Source organism: Parus major, chromosome Z (assembly GCF_001522545.3).
Source record: "Parus major isolate Abel chromosome Z, Parus_major1.1, whole genome shotgun sequence".
In the NCBI taxonomy this organism is placed as follows: domain Eukaryota; kingdom Metazoa; phylum Chordata; class Aves; order Passeriformes; family Paridae; genus Parus; species Parus major.
The window spans coordinates 11,432,750-11,451,190 of NC_031799.1; the positions used below are offsets into that span (position 1 = coordinate 11,432,750).

The 18,441-nt window shown below is 35.4% G+C and overlaps 1 protein-coding gene across 1 annotated transcript in view; it reads left to right on the forward strand.

Moving 5' to 3' along the window:
- The window catches only part of WDR70 (WD repeat domain 70), a 135,625-nt gene that overhangs the window by 27,508 nt on the left and 89,676 nt on the right, over window positions 1-18,441 (forward strand). Inside the window, exons 6-9 of the mRNA XM_015615245.2 lie at window positions 7,096-7,155; window positions 12,408-12,541; window positions 15,105-15,258; window positions 16,599-16,675. Of these exons, the coding sequence (XP_015470731.1) occupies window positions 7,096-7,155; window positions 12,408-12,541; window positions 15,105-15,258; window positions 16,599-16,675 (425 nt within the window). The remainder of the gene's footprint in view (window positions 1-7,095; window positions 7,156-12,407; window positions 12,542-15,104; window positions 15,259-16,598; window positions 16,676-18,441) is intronic.

Consider the following 18,441-nt stretch of genomic DNA (forward strand, 5'->3'; position numbering starts at 1 on the left):
ACCATTTGACCCAACATCTAATAAAATAAATTGTATCTGGTCTATAGTAATAACAGACATTTATTACTTTTAGGCAGTCATGTTGGAAATAAATATTTAATTTAAGGGCTTTTCCCTTGCTGATTGAACCTGACAAAACACTTAGGTTCACATCATTAGAGAAAAATTACATGAATCTGTGAATTAGATGATGTTGAGAGAAACTGGCCACAGTACTATTTCCATGTTGAATTATTAAGTTTACTTCCTGTAGAAATTTGAAAGGAAGTTCATCTACTTAAAGCATCTTTTAATTCTTGAGAGCACACTGAAGCAATACCTCTTAGTTGACCAAAGGAAAGAATAACATCTCATTGATCTTCCTATACTTAAAATTCAAGATGTAAATTCTGTGTTGTTTTGATTTACCTAAATTAAAGGCTGGAAACTGGGAACAATATAATTTTGTACCATATTCCTCACAATATTTCTGTTAATTTTGAAGGTTTTCTGCATTCATCATGTAATTGTAATTATCTATGTTTTTCCATGAGTGGCGGATGTTTTTGGTGTTTTGTGGGAATGTCAGCCAAGATAATTCATACCAGTGTTTGCATGCATCATCCTGTTTTCTAGAATGTTTTTCTTCATGTTCAGACCAGAAATTTAGATAATACAGACACACATGCCCTGATTAATCCAACACAATCAAGTCACCTGTGCTAGGAATTCAGATGCTTTTCACTTTCCTGAATAATTCATGAAGAGGAGAGGTTTCAAAATTATTTTGTTTTTTTGGTACACTGTTTCTTGAGTTACTTGCTTATTTTTGAAGGCTGTATAAGAAGTCTGAAGTAAATTGTTTCCATATTTAGATGCATCACATCAGATTATATGAATAGTTGCAAGTTTGCATGAGAATGCATCTGTCAATTCCTACACCTAAAAACCAGGAATTTAAAAGTTGTTGAAATGGCCTTTCAAATCTGTATGCTTCCTTCTGCATGGAAGTTTGTGGGTAATGCACTCCTGTAAACCCCAAAAAATGTCAATTTTTCTGTTGCTGTAAAACAGCATCTTGCTCATCTCTGATGTTGTTTTTCATGCTCCATCTTTCTCTTGAGTGTTCACTTGTGCAACCTTAGTGTATATCTTACATGTTTATTTTTGGTTTAATTTACAGAGGAAAAGAGTGAAAAATTGTGATTAGAAAACCTGCCCAATTTACAAGTAGTGTGGTTGTAATCAGTGCATGATTGTGGAACAAAACATGACATCACTGTGTGTTTGTTTGAAAAACATGTTTAAAAAACAACAGAAAAAATAAATTAGAACACTTACTACTGCCTTCACCTTTCACTGCTGTCATGGAAAATCCATCTGGGTACCTAACAGCTGAAAACACTTATCTAGTTTGGAAAGAGGAAGGAGGGATGTTTTCTTCCAGATTTGTGAAATACTGCCCTTAACCTGCTTTTATCTTTCTTCAAATAATGTTTCCGTCTGAATGTTGAAGAACAAAACAGGGTTTTGTTCTCTCTGTTCATCATCACTAAAACAGTCTCTTAATTTCCTTCACTTGCATATTGAAGCTGGATGTGAGGTAGGAAGGAAAAAAACCTGCTTGTTTGTGGGCCTGAGGTTAATTCCAATGCAAAAAGGTTTTGAATGTGTCCCCCTGTGAAGTTCTATGAACTTCTAGAACTCCTTTCACTGAAAAAAAGAATTTAGGTTGTATTTTAAGTGATGTATGAGAGAGTATAATTGACCTGTAAACCAAACACATTTTGATACAAACAATAACAAGCAACAGCAAACATGACTTGAAGCCTTCTGCTATTTGTATTAACATATGTTTGTGCCTAGATACTGCAGCAGTTGGATCAAATTTCTTTGGTGGTAAACAGTGGCTTATCTCCAGAATCCACTGGTTTTCTGGGGTATTTTATCTGTCTAAACATCACAGGGTGCCCATGGAGTATCTCTCTCTGGAGATACTCAAAACCTACCTGGCAGAATTAGTCTGTTACCTGCTACAGGTGGCCCTGCCTTGGCAGAAGAACTGGATGATCTCCAGAGGTCCCTTCCAGCCCTTGTAAGCATTCAGGAACACACATAATCACGGAATGATTATATGAAGGTGCGTAATTGAAGAGCTGTGGGTGTCAGGGGTACACATACCCAAATCTGACCCGATTTGGTTTTGAGTTAAACATAAAACATACTCTATTGTTATACAACTTACATATTAATTATTAAACTTACATTGTTCTATTGTAAGCATTGTTTTTACCCAAGCATGGATTTCTCATGATCCCCCCTTAGCCCCCTAACATTGTTCCTCATGTTCTTTAAACTATAATTATATCTAATCACATCTAACAGTTGTATCATTTGTCATATACTGACTACAGAGGTGCAGCTTGACCTGGTCTTTAGCAAGCACAAGGCCTAACATTTCTCAGGGCCTACTTTTCCCAGGGCTTTCCAAACCTAACTTTCTTTCTAAGTCTCTGAATTTTCTAAGATTTTAGAACCTTTTACTATCACCCTGACCTTTCCATGATTTTGTGAAGAAAATGTGCTCTTGTACCTGTCTGCTTTGGGAATTACTGTCAGATATCACATCCTTTCTGTTGTGGTTGTTGATCAATTGTCTGCCCATATTTTTGTTCTTAAAGTGTTTTAAGAACCTTCTCTTGCAGTATGTTACATAATTTACAGTATGAACATTTTTATAAGTAGATACTACATTTCTCTTTTTAACTCTTTCCTGTCATCTTGATTATTTCCTGTCATCTTGTGATTTCTTAATTGCACTTATGATTTTGAACGCTTTGCTAAAGAGAATAGAAAGAGAAAATTGTTAGTATCTGGTCACAAGGCAGATTTAAGCACTGTCAGTCTGTGTGCTGGTATACAAAATAAAAGCCTTTCAAACAGTCTCAAATTTTCTTGCCCTCCCCACCTTGCCCCTCAGCAGTGTGACATTTGCTTTTCTGTGCAAATCAGTCTTTTTAGATGGGAGTAGAATAAGCTTTAGAAAAACGTGAAAGAGAACATGAACATTATTTAAACATATTTAAACAAAAGAAAGAAAAAAAAAGTCCTTTTTTTGTACTTGCCAGAAGGCCTGAGATTTGAATGTTTAGAACATGGCCTTCTGTAGAGAGACCTTTTTTGGTGGAGGTAAGTTCTTAAGTAGATGGAGGTACTTGTATTCGTTGGTAGGGTTTGTTGTTACCCTTCCACTTCCACCAGCTGTTACTGCTGCCAATTTAGTATTCCAGTCATTTCCATCTGTCCTCAAATAAGGCAGTAATCATCTGTGTCAGACCATCTCTGTGATATGTGCTCTGCAAAACCCATAGTTTCACCAGAAGTGGAGAAATCTCTGTGAAGTGTTGCTCACAGAGTGTAGCTTCTCGTCACTCCTGCCCATGAACAGACAGCATCTTCCCTTTGGAATCTATTAAACCAGGGACCCAAAAGAGCAGGGTGTGTTTATGCTTGGAGCAGAAGGGTTTTTTTAAGTATAGTAGAACACAGAATTATTGAATAGTTTGCATTGAAAGGGACATTAAAGAGCATCTCATTCCAAAGACCCTGCAACTAAACTTCTTGTTGCTCAGATCCCCATTCAGCCTTGGTCTTAAGAACTTCAGGGATGGGGCATCCACAGCTTCTCAGCAACCTGTGCAAGTGCCTCACCACCTTCACAGTAAATAATTTCTTCATAATATCTAACCTAAGCTTATCCCCCTTTTCAGTTTAAACCTATTCCCCTTTGTCCTAATGCTGCATGTCCTTGTGGTAAGTCCCGCCAGATTTTTTGAGGCCAAAAAATCAGCCTGTCCTCAGAAGAGAAATGCTCCAGCTTCCTGATAAATTTAAAGGCACTCTTAAAGATACTTAAAATAGGTAGTAGCCAAACCAGCTTTTAACCTTTTCTCTTGCTTAAGACTGGGAAAGTGCTTGCCTTTTAGTTCAACTACCTGTAGTTTTGCATTTTTTTCTCTATGCTGTGCCATAGCTCTGCTCTCACAAATGATAGTCTCAGTTTTCAGGAAGCCAGTGTTTTAGGATAGAGCTGAGAACAAAGGAGGTATCCAGATTTTTTTCCAGGGCAGCATAAAGTTGTCAAAAAGGCATGATCCTTTATAAGGGCAATTGCAAACACAGAGAAAAAAGAAGTGATTTTTCTCTGTAAATTACAATATTGTGGGTACCCAGAAAAGTTCCTGCTTAAGGGCCTGACGTGTGAAGGATTATCCATAGTTTTTAAGTCTCTCTCATGCAAGATAGTTTTCATTTATATACAGGCCTCTGCAAAAAGAACAGTAGAGGTTATTTTAGGTAAAAATGTGTAATTTTTCCCTTCTCCTGTTGGGCCATGAAAAAGTAAGTAGTTCTGGTTTATTTGATTTTTTTGTTTTGTATTTGATTTTTCTCAAGACATTCAGGGGAGACCAATCTAGTTTCAGCCTCTGGTTACTAGTGGTATATTTTCTGAGTATTGTTTGAGGGGAAGGAAGATCCCAAAAGAAGCAAGGAAAAAAATCCAGAATATTTACTGACAGTGAAAGGAAAAAGAAGATTGTTGTTAGGCACAGGAGTATAACACTCAGCTAGGGCTGGAATTCCCTGAAGTGCAAGTACACTTTAGGCAAACTCTATCTTTTCATGTTCTTCACACTTACAGTAATATTCCAGTATATGTGATATCCAGGTGTTCAAATCAGCATAAATGTATTAGCTATATTTACCTTCTGAAATGTAGGGAAAAAAAATTTAAGAAATGATGGCATTGATTATTCTTTGGAGTGTAATAACTGGAAAAGTGGTACTTGCATCTGATTATCTTGCATGCATATAGGCATGTGCTGTAGCATATTAGAGATACAGCATTCTTAGTTATTTAGGAAGTTCATGGTTAACTAAAATAGAATAAGCTGCCTCAGTTTTTTGTAAATGTTTAGGTAATTTGAAGATGTTATGCCAAGATATGTTCCTGGATATTGTTATCTTAATTTTTTGTTTTGAATACTCTAAACAGTTACTTTAACTGTCAGGCATCCCTTGGACACTGCAGGGCTTAGCACCAGTAGCAGTCGCCAAGTGTCTGACTTTCAGGCTCAGGATGTTTGATTTATCAGGTGGCAGAATTTATTCCTATCTGTTCTTCTTCCCTAAAATGAGTAGCCAGAATACTGTTCAACATAAGTGTGGTGTAAGGCAAAAATGTTTTTGTGTTAGTGCTTCACTCTTCTCTTGACAGAGGGGATTTAATTATGTCACCTGAGGGAGCCAGCAGTTAAAATAAAGTGAGTTTGTTCTTGATCTTTTTGTTTATTAATAAATTATTTTTCTCTGGATTAATGAAAGACCACTCAAAGTTAAGATACCCTCTGAAAATCAAATTCAGGGCTGACACAGTATAGAGATACAATACCTACCTTTGTGGTAAGGTACATGAAGTGAAGAATTGTATAATATTCCAGTGCAGAAAATCAACCTTGCTGTGATTAAGGTAAGAAGGACAGAGATGGTTTCTGTGAAAGCCTTTGATTCACAAAAATAGTACATGTTTTGTTGTGTGTGATGGCTGTTGTGGGTGAATCTTGGAAACTGTTTGCTTTTCACACTTTGGTTTTACAGAATGTGCTTGGATGGCAAGTCCAGGCAATGGGTGTTGAGTAGTCCTTTGCCTCCCAAGAGCAGTAAATATCAGTTTATAGTGCAGGAAAGATGGAGCATTGAAAACTTAATTTATATTATAATTATACCTTTGTCTGTGTGCTTTATAGTGTCAGTTGAACAATAAACTCATTTTCATAATAACAACTTTGTGTGGGATTATAGCTGCTTCTTGCCTTCTAAACAGAGTCTGTGGAAGTGTCACTTGATGCCATATGGGTTATATCTTTTAGGATGTCAGGTGTAGCTATTGGTAAACCTTTACTGTTACCTTGTGGGCTGATCTTGGCTGGAAACCAGGTGCCCACCAGGCTGCTTTATCACTCCCATCCTCAGCAGATGGAGCAGGAGAAGAGAATATGGAAAAAAATCACGTGGATTGAGATAAAGGCAGCTTAATGAAGTAAAGGTGAAGGCCACACACAGAACCAATGGGAAGCAGAAGATTTATTCTCTACTTCCCATGCAGGGGATGTCTTGCTGCTGACAGTGACAAATGATGAGTGCACGTGCACAGCCTCCATGCCTCCCCCTTTTAAAGACCATCTCATTTCAATCCCTCTGCCATGGGCAGAAACGCCTTCCATTAGACCAAGTTGCTCAGAACATTGTTCAACGTGGCCTTGAACATTTCCAGGGATGAAACATCAACAGCTTCTCTGGGCAACCTGTGCCTATGCCTTTAGAACCCTCAAAGTAAAGAAAAATGCCTAATCTAAATGTACTTCCTCATAGTTTAAGTGAAGTTAGAAGGGTAGGTGTGGCAAAACCAAAGATAATGAAAGTTTCAGTTTTAGCAGAGAAATAAAATATGGAACTGATAAAGAAGGTAAAACAAGTATGGAAGGTAATTGGCCCAATGCTATAGAGACCTTTCTGTGAAGCATTGGGATTGGCAGAGATGGATAAAACAGGAGATTTAAGGTGTAGTGTAAAATGTGTCTAAAATTATTTTAAAATCATACTTTGGCAACAGAAAATTATAACAAAGATGACAGGCATCAGGAGGATGGATAGTGTCTGTTCTAGGAAACTGGAGTGGTGCCAGATAAATAAGCATTTTGAGGATAATGATTCACATGACCTTTGTAGAAAGTTGCTCAAAAATACTTGAGTACTTCCATTACATTTCTTTCGGTGTGAATTAATATCTTCCAAAGAGGAAAAAAATAATAAATCCCGTTTTAGTCTTAAGATGGTGTCATATTTTTAAAACAAGTGTTCGTCATATTTTGGGAGTATATCCATGCAAATAAGAATGTGAAATCAGTTTCTGGTTTATGATTTTCCCATTTCTCCTCCTCATGTTATGACTGGTGTGATGGAAAACCTTCTTACTTTTACATATATATTGCATTAATGGGTTTTTGGTAGGGGATAGCACTGTTTTAACTGAGGTGAATTTTCTTTTTTTTCCAGAACCCTGTCAAGAAAATCCCAGATTCTCATGAAATTACACTCCAACATGGAACAAAGACAGTAAGTGATAATATGTTTTAAACCTGCTTTTCTAGAACTGTGCCAGTCTGTGAAATAGGTTAACAGATCCTTATCAGCTATACTTCAAGAAACAAATTTTTTCCTTGATTTGTTATTTTAGTCTGTCTCTTTTCTTAGTGTGATTGAAAGCGTGTTTCATGACCACCTCTTCAGTTTCTTGTAATAACCTAAATATGGCTCCATTTGACTCAGTTGTAGTTTCATTTTCATCAAGTATGTTCTCTGTAGCTGTTAGTTTTTCTTCTAGGATAGACCTTCCTAATATGTAGACACGGATCTAATCTAGACCTTTCTTTGTTCATGGGTTTAAAGAAGAGTGTTATTGCCAATGACTTCTTTGCAGCTGAGTACTTCATTCTACTTCAGTTTAGTGCCTTTGATACACCATTCTCTGTTTCTCGAGATCTTGTTCTTCCTTGTCTTTAACAGCACTTTTCCAGATTTATCTCCACTACTGCTCCTTTGCTTTCTTTTAAAGAGCTACAGTCCAACTTGAAACTATCTTTTTTTGATCTGTATATTTCTGTCTCTGTGTAATCACATCTTCCAACATAAACTCTATTGTTTTTGTGACTGATTGATCAAAGACCTGTGAAGGATGCATTGCATTACACTTAACAAAATAGAGTGGATTTTTCTACACAGAGTGCATGCAACTGCTTTGCATATTAATTTCTATGAATATTAGGTTTTGCTGAGTACTGTGGTAGTGCAAATCAGTTTCCCATTTTACATGTGACTGTAACTGCTTATGCAGTATATTTCTTGAATACATGTCCTAAAAAACTTTGTTACATAATTTTTTTGTATTTATTTTTCTCTATAGTAAGCCAGTAAATCTTTCCATGGATTCTTAAAGAGTAAGCTCATGTTATTTCTAACTAAAAGGCCTCGTAAAGTGGAAGTTACAGTTCTGGAGGACTTTTGAGATATTTTGACTGCAGGAGAATGGAGCTGTCATCACCTAGAACAGAGATGAATTGTAATATGGGATATATATATAGAACAGTTGGATTAGACTGGATGCAGTGAATGGAACATAAAATTGAAAAAAAATATCTCTTGGGCAGAAGGGCTCTAGTTTTGGGGTGTTTTTGTTTGTATTAGAGCAGTGAAACCATTTACACCTGACCTTAGACACATAAGGGTGGGACTAAATTCATATCTTGATTTTGGTGTTTTTCCCCAATGTTTTTTAAATACAGTCTTCTCATTATGTTCATACAGTGTACTGTATTTCAGCTAAACTTACATAATCAATCTACTGAATCTGGATTTGATGATGGCTGTTCCTGTGCAACTGAGAAATCTTAGGAAAGCTTTCCCAAGCTAGAGAGTCTTCCCAGAAACCTGATTAATTTCCCAGTTGTCTTGCTTGTATGGTGTAATAGGAATTACTGTTCCCAATGAAACTTCATATATATTTTTTATTTCTCATGGTACTTTTGATATATAGGTGGGTATGAGAAAGAACATGAAATATGTGTTTTCTAATATATCACAACTGCTCTCTCATAAAGAAGTTATTGAATAGAACACTTGAGTGTTCTGAATAACCTGGAGATGTCCAGTTTTTCATGTCAGAAATCATGAATGAAATGGCTAGTTTAAAAATTTCCACTTAAGTTGTAAAAGGGGCATATTATTTTTAGAAACACGTAAAAGTTTACACATTTTAAAAGATTTCTGCAAGTGAATGCCTCTGAATTACAGCAGGACATTTAGATTAAGGAGGAGTCAGGTGCCTGGCGAATAGGTCCATCATTTCTGCCACATCTTAGTTTTCTTGAAAGTACTGTTTTCAGACAGTTGGCTATATTAGGGCATTGTATATTTGAAATACTGTGAGGTATCTGCATTACAGAATCACAGCATTTTCTCAGTTGGGAAAAGACTCAAAAAATCATCAAGTCTACCTCCTGGCCCTCCTGACCCTGCTCAGCACTGTCCCCAAGAGTCACAGCATGTGACAAGAGCTTTGTCCAAATACTTCTTGAACTCTGTCAGCTGCTGTGACAGCTTCCATGGGGAACCTTTTCCACTGCCCAACCACCCTCTGGGGGGAGGATGTTTTCCTAATACATTTCATCGAGAAGGACTCTGAGAGATAGTATCAAAAGCTTTACTTACACCCAAAAAGATCACATCAACTGGCTTCCCTTGATTAACTGTATGGGTTACTTGGTTGTAGAAGGAAATCAGGTTTGATAAGCAAGACTTTTCTCTTGTGAAGCTGTGCTGGTGGTGACTGATGACTGTGTTGTCCTTCTCCTTGCCTTTCTTGAAAACTGGGACAACTTTTGTCAGTTTCTTTGCAGTTGGGACCTCTCCAGATTCCTAAGACTGCTTGAAAGTCATCAAGAAAGGCTTTGGAATAGCATCAGTCATCTCTTTGAGGATTCTCAGATGATGAATCTCATCAGGCTCCATGGGTTTGTAGGGATCCACTTGCAGCAGCAGATCCTGCACAATTTCAGGATTGGCAGAGAGCTGATCATCCTCACAGACATTGTCTGAGACCCCTTTGGTTTGTCAGAAGACAGAGGCAAAGAAAGCTTTAAGCATCTTTGCCTTGTTTCTGACCTCTTTGTGAAGTGCCCATCCTTATTCTGTAGTGGGCCGATATTATTTCTACACTACCTTTAGCCTTTAATATACTTGAAAAAAACCTGCTCTAGTTTTTTCCCATGGTTCTTGGCAGATTCAACTCCAGCTGAGCTTTGGCTGCACAGATTGCAGTAAGCCGCATCTGTGTATTCTTCCCATATCACCTAACCTTGCTTCCACTGGGCATATAATTTTCTTTTTTGCCTTATTTCCAAGAGAAGATCCCTGCTTAGCCAAGCCAGCCTTCTGCCTCACCTGCTTAATTTCCTACATTTGGGAAGAGCCTGTTCCTGCCTTAGGAAGTGATGCTTAAAAAGTGACCAGTGACAGAGCTGGCCAGTAACAGCAGGAACCTAAAGGAGATGACTAGAAATAAGATAAGGAATATCTAAGTGAACTTTTCCTCCATAAAACCAGAAAAAGAAAACTCAAAAGAAGCCCATGCTATTTCATGTAAGGAAATCAAAATTCTAGGACTGCAAATTGTCAATCATAAAGGATAAATTTCATGCATACATGCTGTTTTTATTGGGACAGTTGTTTTCTGTAAGTTACTTTTTCCATGAACTTGTTTCCATGTTTTAAAATATTTTCCGTGGGAACTATTCAACAGTTTACTTAAGTTTTAAAAGTCTCCATAACATAGTGTATATAGATGTATACTAAAGGTTCGAAAAAAAGTACAGTAGTAGACTGATGTATCTTTGAGACAAGTTTTTTTTGGTAGTATTACTATGTGTCTGCATTAAATCATAGTTCCTGTCAGTACTTTCCATGTAGACATACATGTAAAGAGGATACATATTGGTAAGCATCTTCTGTGTAAAATTACTGTTATTTTTGTATATCCACATCTAAAATTTTTAATACAGTTTTAGGCATCTGAAAGTAATTTCCCTGAGTTCTTTTCTTCCCTGAAGACATTCAGTGTTGTTAACCTGTAGTCATGACACTGTTCTCAGGTGTTGCCCTCTGCTCAGAAATGAAGGAGTTTTTTGTTTTTTATTCTGTAATACATTGTTTTTGTTTGATTGGTGTTTTTTTGCCACATGGCTTTGTATAAGTCAAATGTTCTTGGTGAAGTATAATATTATTCTTTTTCCTTCATTTTCTGTTTTATCTCTTCAAATGCTTTTCCTAGCATTTTATAAAACATCATCATCATCATCATCATCATCATCATCATCATCATCATCATCATTACTGCTAGTACTACAAGTATTGCTAGTACTACTACTTTATTGTGTTGGAGACTATCTTTCTTACTGAAAGGGTTTTTCAACATGGTTATCTATCTTTCTGAGATAATATAATGTGGGATAAATGTGGGATGACATGTTTTTGTTTTGTTTTTTTGTTAAAAGTAATCAGTTGATTATAGTCCAGTTTTTACCTGTGGGCTCCATTAAAATGTAAGCATGAATTCCATATGAGTTTTATCTTTTAATGAAAACTTCTTCAGGCATTTTAACACTACAGGTTAGGTGTAATTTTGAGTACCAGAAATACTCTGGTTTTATATTTTTTGATAAAACTTTTCAACACTCTCTTATATAGATGACTTAATTTTTCTGAGAATTAATCTCTTTGTATCTAAATCTATTTAGGACATTGTCCAGGTAATCTTACATCAATATTTGAAATCATAGTAGTTGATACCATATTTTCACAAAAGTAAAAGAAAAATAAATAATTTTGAAGGTAAATTATTTTGAAAAGTTATTTTATATAATTTCCAGTGAAATGCATTCTGTTACCTTATTTCTCCATGTAGTGATTTGAATACTACTATTTATTTTAGTATATGAAGTACTATTTGTTGTACTGTAGAACATAATATTACCATTCTTCAAATAGAGAATTAAAATAGATTTTCAGTAACATTCTTGTTTTACTTGATCTGTGATTTGAGAATAACATAAGAAATTAATAAGCATTAGCATTCTTTCCTCAAAATTTTGAATAGCTCTGAGAAGCTGGGTTTGTATATAAAATAAATTGGTTTTGAGAAGTTATTTTGACCTGTTTTATTTAAAATCTGTGATTAAAAAAAATGCAAGTTTATACCCTATTTTATTCTTCTCTCTCTTATATTTTTTTTGGAACTGAAATTTAACTAAATAATGTGTATATGCACATGAGCTGTCTTGAATAAACGTAGAGTCTTAAACTGGTGAATGTTAAACACTGTTTCGTTATCTTGCTAGAAATATTGTTGGTACTTTTGACAGAAGTCTAGAGTACAATTTTCTTCATAGAAACAGAATTTAGCCACATTTTGCAGTGAGATGAATAGGAACTAAACAGTGTAAACTATTTTTTCTCAGCAAAAAGTATTTTTTCTCAGTCTTCAGTGGTTTATTCAGACTGTAATTCTTACTTCCATTCTTCATATTCCTTCAAAAGTATTAAAACTTTATTCAAAATACTGGAATTTCAAAATGAAAATATAGCTAAGATATTTTAGTAAGAAACCAGTGCACTGGGTTGTTTGAAGTTTGGGGTTTTTGTTGTTTTTTTTTCCCCCCACTTAGTTGCATTTTATGTTTTGGTGACACCCTGAAGAATTAAAAAAAAAAAAAAAAGAAAAAGCTTGAATGATTATAATTTTTTTTTCTTTACAGGTTTCTGCTTTGGGGTTGGATCCTTCAGGTGCTCGTTTGATAACTGGTGGATATGATTATGATGTAAAATTTTGGGATTTTGCTGGAATGGATGCCTCTCTCCAAGCTTTTCGGTCACTGCAGCCTTGTGAATGGTAGGCACAAAGACTGCCTTTTGCACTTAATGTTCCATGTTAAGCTCTTGGTAGAATGCACAAGAGCCTTGTAAAGACATCTTGTTTAAAAGACTCCTGAATACCAAGGAGTGTCCATATTGTTCAGTGGTAATTTGGAAAGTAAGTCAAGTGGGTTCATTTAATTATTCCAGAGAACTGACATACAGAAATCCTTCAACAGTAGTGCACACTGAACTTTCTGAAAAATATATTGCATAAAATAAAACACAGTGGTTTTAGCAAGGTCATTTCTGATGTCTGACTTATGTGGTACAGTTTATAAAGTACTTTGGTATGATTAAAAAAGGGATTGAAATTTATTACACACTGAGTAAGTAGTACTTAGAATATCTATTTTTAATCATTACTATCTTAAAAAGTTCCAGCTGAGTTTTGGTCAGTTTGGAAGGCTAGAGTGTGTATAACTGACTACAGATATGCCAAAAATTTAGATGGCGAAAGATGAGAAGAAGTTAGGACTGTTATCCTGAGGAGGAGCAAAATAGAAAGGGATTCTACTGTTGTTCTGGAGTGTGAAAAATCAGAAAAATAAAAAGTGTGCTTTAATGCACTATGCAGTTTCAATCTCTTTGACAGATCTTGACTTCTTATAATAAGCTGACAAATGACACATTTACTTTGAAAACATAATTAAGTAAACATGCCACTTAGGAATAAATAAATAGAAGTTTTCAAATGTAAAGTGACATTCAGACTTTGCTGGTGTGAGTTTCATTTACATGGTTAATTAGCAGGATATAAATGATATTGTCCTTTCTCTGTCATTACTGAGCAGAAACAGCTGAAAGTCTTTACTCCCACAGTAGAAAATTATTTTAATTGAGCATTTTCAAGTTTAGAAGAAGAGTGCATTCAAATTTATTAGTACTTGCTAATAATGTTGTAAAATGTAACTATTGTATAAAAACCACAAGTAGTCCATATGTTAATGTTCTATTTCAGGAATAGCTTGTAAATAAATTGGTAAGCTCCTTTTGGCGAAAAACTAATGGTAAAATATGAACTTAAAATACTTGCTATTCTTGACACTGTTAATTTAGTGTGTTGCAAGGATCTCACAATTTATTTTTATAGAAATGTTCTTCGTGAAATTCTCGTGGTTTGAGTATGTTGATGTATAAATAAAGTACTTAAACATAAACATGAAGTAATATTAAAAATAGACTTGATTGGTATGAAGTTTGGAAATTACACTTCTGATGCAAGTCTCAAGAACTAATTTTGGGAGTTTAAAAAATTATTATTTAAATATGATTTCTATATTTTTTTCTAAACATAAAACGGTGTAAGAACTGAAATGCTAAATACTAAGTTCCAATACTAAAGTTACAAGTTGCACAGTTGGTTTTGTTGATCATCTCAGTGTTAGCTTCACTGATGGGAAATAGTGTTAAAAGATAGTTTCCTGAAAGGTGCTAGGATTTGAATGCCCATACTCCTATTCTTAAGCAATGGGAAGATACTTCTTCAAGAACTTTGGATGCCATGAGAATCCAAATTCAGCTGGGAAACATTTTCTGGTCCTATACTGGAGATTAATCTCAGTGCAGAACTATTAATTAAGTATAAGTATTAATTAAGTATAATATAAGTATTAATGTAAAATAATACTACTGTGTACATTCTATTAATGCGCTGGGATATAAATTCTGGTGTGAAGTGGGTAGACTGCTTTGTGTTCTTTGCTATCCTTATAATGAAAAATTTGGGATCAAAGGGGTATCTGCTTCAGATACAGCAAAAGCTGTAAAATTTGTTCATAATGCAAGGTGCTGAGAGAATATGCTGAAGGTATAATTGGGCTTTTCCATCATCAGTCAGCTTTGCACTTTCAGTTCATTTTTGTTGTTTCGACATTATTATGGCACGGTTCTTGCCACAGGTCTTCTCAATCAATGGAACATGTATGTGAGTACACTGTTACAACAAATGAACAGACATCTAAGACATAGTAAACTAGACAGATGTTTATCTATTGTCATTTTTCCGGGGCTAATGGTATTATTTAACTTTATCTTAAACTTAGAATAAATTAAAGCCCCAGCCATAGAAAAAAGTGCAGCAATGCTGACCTATGACTAATATCCTGGTATGTGAGGTACAATGAAGTTTTATGTATGACTACAAAATCCTTTGATAGTAGTTTACTGTTATTCCACATTTTACTTTTGGGAAGATGAAAAAGAATTTTCAGCTCTGAGTAGTTAAATCTGGCACATACTATTTTTCCATTGGAGTTATAATAGCATTCTTGAAGAAATATGTTTGCCAGAAATGACATTTTACATGTTTGATGAGCTGTGTGTGGGTAAAAGAAACATGACATACACATACGCACACACACAGTGGAATAAAAAACTTTATTCCATTAGTAAAAGATTTTCTGCTTCCCACCTCTTTGATATAGGAGTGTATATAGATCTGTTTCTGCAATATGGTTTCTCACCACTTCTGTTGTAGTGTTTATAGGAATGTTAACTTAAATGTTTTATCTCTCCTTTTCTTTCTGCTTTCTTTATAGTCACCAAATCAAATCTTTACAGTATAGCAGCACAGGAGATGTCATTCTGGTTGTCTCTGGTAACTCTCAGGCAAAAGTTCTTGACAGAGATGGCTTCCCAGTAATGGAGTGCATAAAGGGAGACCAGTACATTGTGGATATGACAAACACAAAGGTAAGGTCAAGGGCTGGAGGTTTCAGGGCAGGGGCTGGAGGTTGTTTACTTGCATGCTGTGAGTGTAAGACTAATAGGCAACAATGTGCATATTTTTAATGGTAGTTAAAAATGCAAATGCAGAAGGGTTCATTCATAGTTTTGAAGTGCTTCAACCACAGCTGGTTGTGTTTTCACCACTTTGCCCTTGTATTTCCACAAACTTTGATACAAGGGTTCTGTTTACCTAGATGATTTAAGTTCAGGTCAGTTTTTTCAATAGCTTGAGCCTAAAAAGTAATGATAAAATCTAATGCTCAGACGGATGATAAAATTGATTTACTTATTTCTTGTAAAGTATATTGCCAAATAACTAGGCTAAATGCTGTTTTGCCTAAAGCTGTTCTTGTCAGATGACTATTTCTTTTGGCTAGTCATACATACATAAAACCATCAAATAACATCTGCTTTAGTTCTAGTTTGCATAAAAATAATTCAGATTTTCTTTCTATTGTAGATGTGTAGAATTCCAGTATACTGTGGTCCAACAGTCAGAATGTTAAAATATTTGTTATATTGCCTTGTTAACTTTTCAGTATTTCTCTCCTTATTTGTGCTGAAAATAAACTGAAGTCCTTCCAGCATTGTAGGAGTAGTTTCCAAATTTCTCTTTTAATGTAGTCAATAAGCATGCGCCTGTACTTCGAAGAAATAAACCCAGCTGGACAATATACTGTCCAGTAATGTAGTTACATTCATAGTCACCACAATGGGAGTTGCTTACTTTGCATAAAACATTCACCTTCTGTATTTTCAGTCTTAAAGATGGACAGCTGACTATTTGCAATTTGCACTTCAGTATTTTATGAAAAACTCACCTGAGGTTAAACCCATCTTGGCTCTAAATCTTTGTTTCCTCAATTTTCTCCAACAAGAACTTTGGCTAATGTAGGTGGACACTGATGTATTGTGACCCTGGTTAATGTTAATTCTGTTACTTTTCTGTAGCCTGAAAAAGTTTGTGTGACATTGTAGGGATGCCTGTTGTTTCATCCTTTCTCTGCATTACAGCTCTCCCAGGAGAAAAATAAGTGTGATTCTATGCCATTTTCTGAAAGAAAAAAAATAAAATAGATGAATGTCAGGGTTTTTCTAATTCAGAGGTGAAATTAATAAAGGATGAAATGGATCAAGTACGTACAATCTGTTAAATCATTCTGATGTCATTCAGAAGGGTCCAAAGAGGTCTGATTTGTCCCTCAGCTTTCATGTGATTACACTTGAAGGATTTGGAGTAAAAGTTGTAAAACCTTCTAAAACAACTTAAAAGGCCTTTAAGACCTCTGTGTTTATTTCCTTAGGGTCACACAGCAATGCTCAATTCAGGCTGTTGGCATCCAAAGATAAAGGAAGAATTTTTGACATGTTCTAATGATGGGTAAGTATCGAGGTCTATCTTTGAGAGTGTTTTTTGAGAGACTTGTTTAGCTTTTGTGTTTTCCTGCACCTTAATTTATTTTAAATATAATTCTTTTTAATCTTTAATAAGTACTTAATATAGTAGGATCTGGATGCAAATATTATAGTTGTTTTGCCTCTAGATAATAAAATTATTTTGTTAATATTATTTTACTTCTGTAACTTAAAATTATTTTGAAATGAAGTGTTGTTGGTTAATTTTTTTTACAAAAAATCTGGGACAAAATTTTACTTTACCCTATATTCCTTTGGAGTAGAATAATTCCTGTGGAGAGACTCAATGTAACTGAATTCACTAAGACTGAGGATTTCAATTGGAAGTTGCAAGTTTCACTTCAGGTCTAGCTAAATATTGATGGATGCTGTTTGACAAGTGTCAAAGAGATTGTTAGAATTTATTTTGTGGCTTCAGTCATGATGTTTGTGGTTAGAATCAAATGGCAAAATGTCACATGTCATCTGCATTAATGAAGTTACTGCAGCCGTCAGTAGCAGGTTCATGAATGATTTTTTTACTGGTGTTTCAAATATGCAATCTCCTTTACTCCAGAGTGATGGTAAGGATTCGATTTCCCCACTAATATATATGTAGAGTGATCCACAGTAAAAATACTTCAATTATCAGTTATTTAAAACATGGTTGGTTTTCTTTTTCCCCAAAAAGGGACTGACTTACTGGTTTAACACATGAAAATATTATTTTAAGAGGAAAGTTCACAGTTTCTCATAAGACTGTCAGAACGAGAAAAACCTGAATACTACATTGTGCTTTATGGAGAAATTAAGTTCTAAAAATACACATAAGCAAACTATGTTGTTCCAGATTGTAGGCACAAAGGTACTACTTCCATAATAGGCATTACTATTAAATGCTAGAATCAGTACTTCAGACAGTTTGCTGATATTTTGAATGCAGTCAGACATTAGTAGGGTTTCTTTATTAGGCTGAATAATTTGTAGATCATGAAAAACAAGATACTATAAGTTAGGAAGATTGTCTAATTTTCTCCCGTGCAATCAAGTCCCTTAACTAATATACCAGAAATGGACTCAGTACATCCCTGATGCTTGAATTGCTGTGAATTAAAATGGTCTGGACAAGTACGAGAAAACCAGATAAACAAGACTATAAATGGTTGTATAATTGCATTTTCACAGACACTACATGGCTGGAAGAAAAGTCTTCCCAGCTCATTGCATTTTGCTTCATGCTAGTGTCAGGTCTTCCCAGGATCTGGACATGTCCTGTGAAAAGAAACTATTTGGATTGCTTAATTTCCCCCACAGGGCTTGGAGACAGTGTTCTGTCTGTGAAATTTAATAATAACAGAAACTAAAAAGTCTCCAGAGCTTAATCAGTAATTCATCTTAAGACTGGAGCTGTGAACAAGAATTAAAAAGAGTAGTTCCAGTTGGAAGGGACGTACAGTGATCATCCAACTGTCCAACAAGTTCAGGGCTATCCAGAAGTTAAAGCCTGTTGTTAAGGACAATAGCAATTAACCATATCTCCAGGAAGCCTGTGTCTGAGACCACTTTTTCTGTAAAGAAATGCATCCTACCTAGTGTCCTGTATGAACTTTCTCTGGCACAGCTCTGAACCATTCCCATGCATCCTGCCCCTGGAGGCCAGGGAGAAGAGCTCAGCACCTCCCTGTGTCCTTCCCCTCCTCATGAAGCTGCGGAGAGCAGTGAGGTCACCCCTCAGCCTCCTTTTCTCCAAAG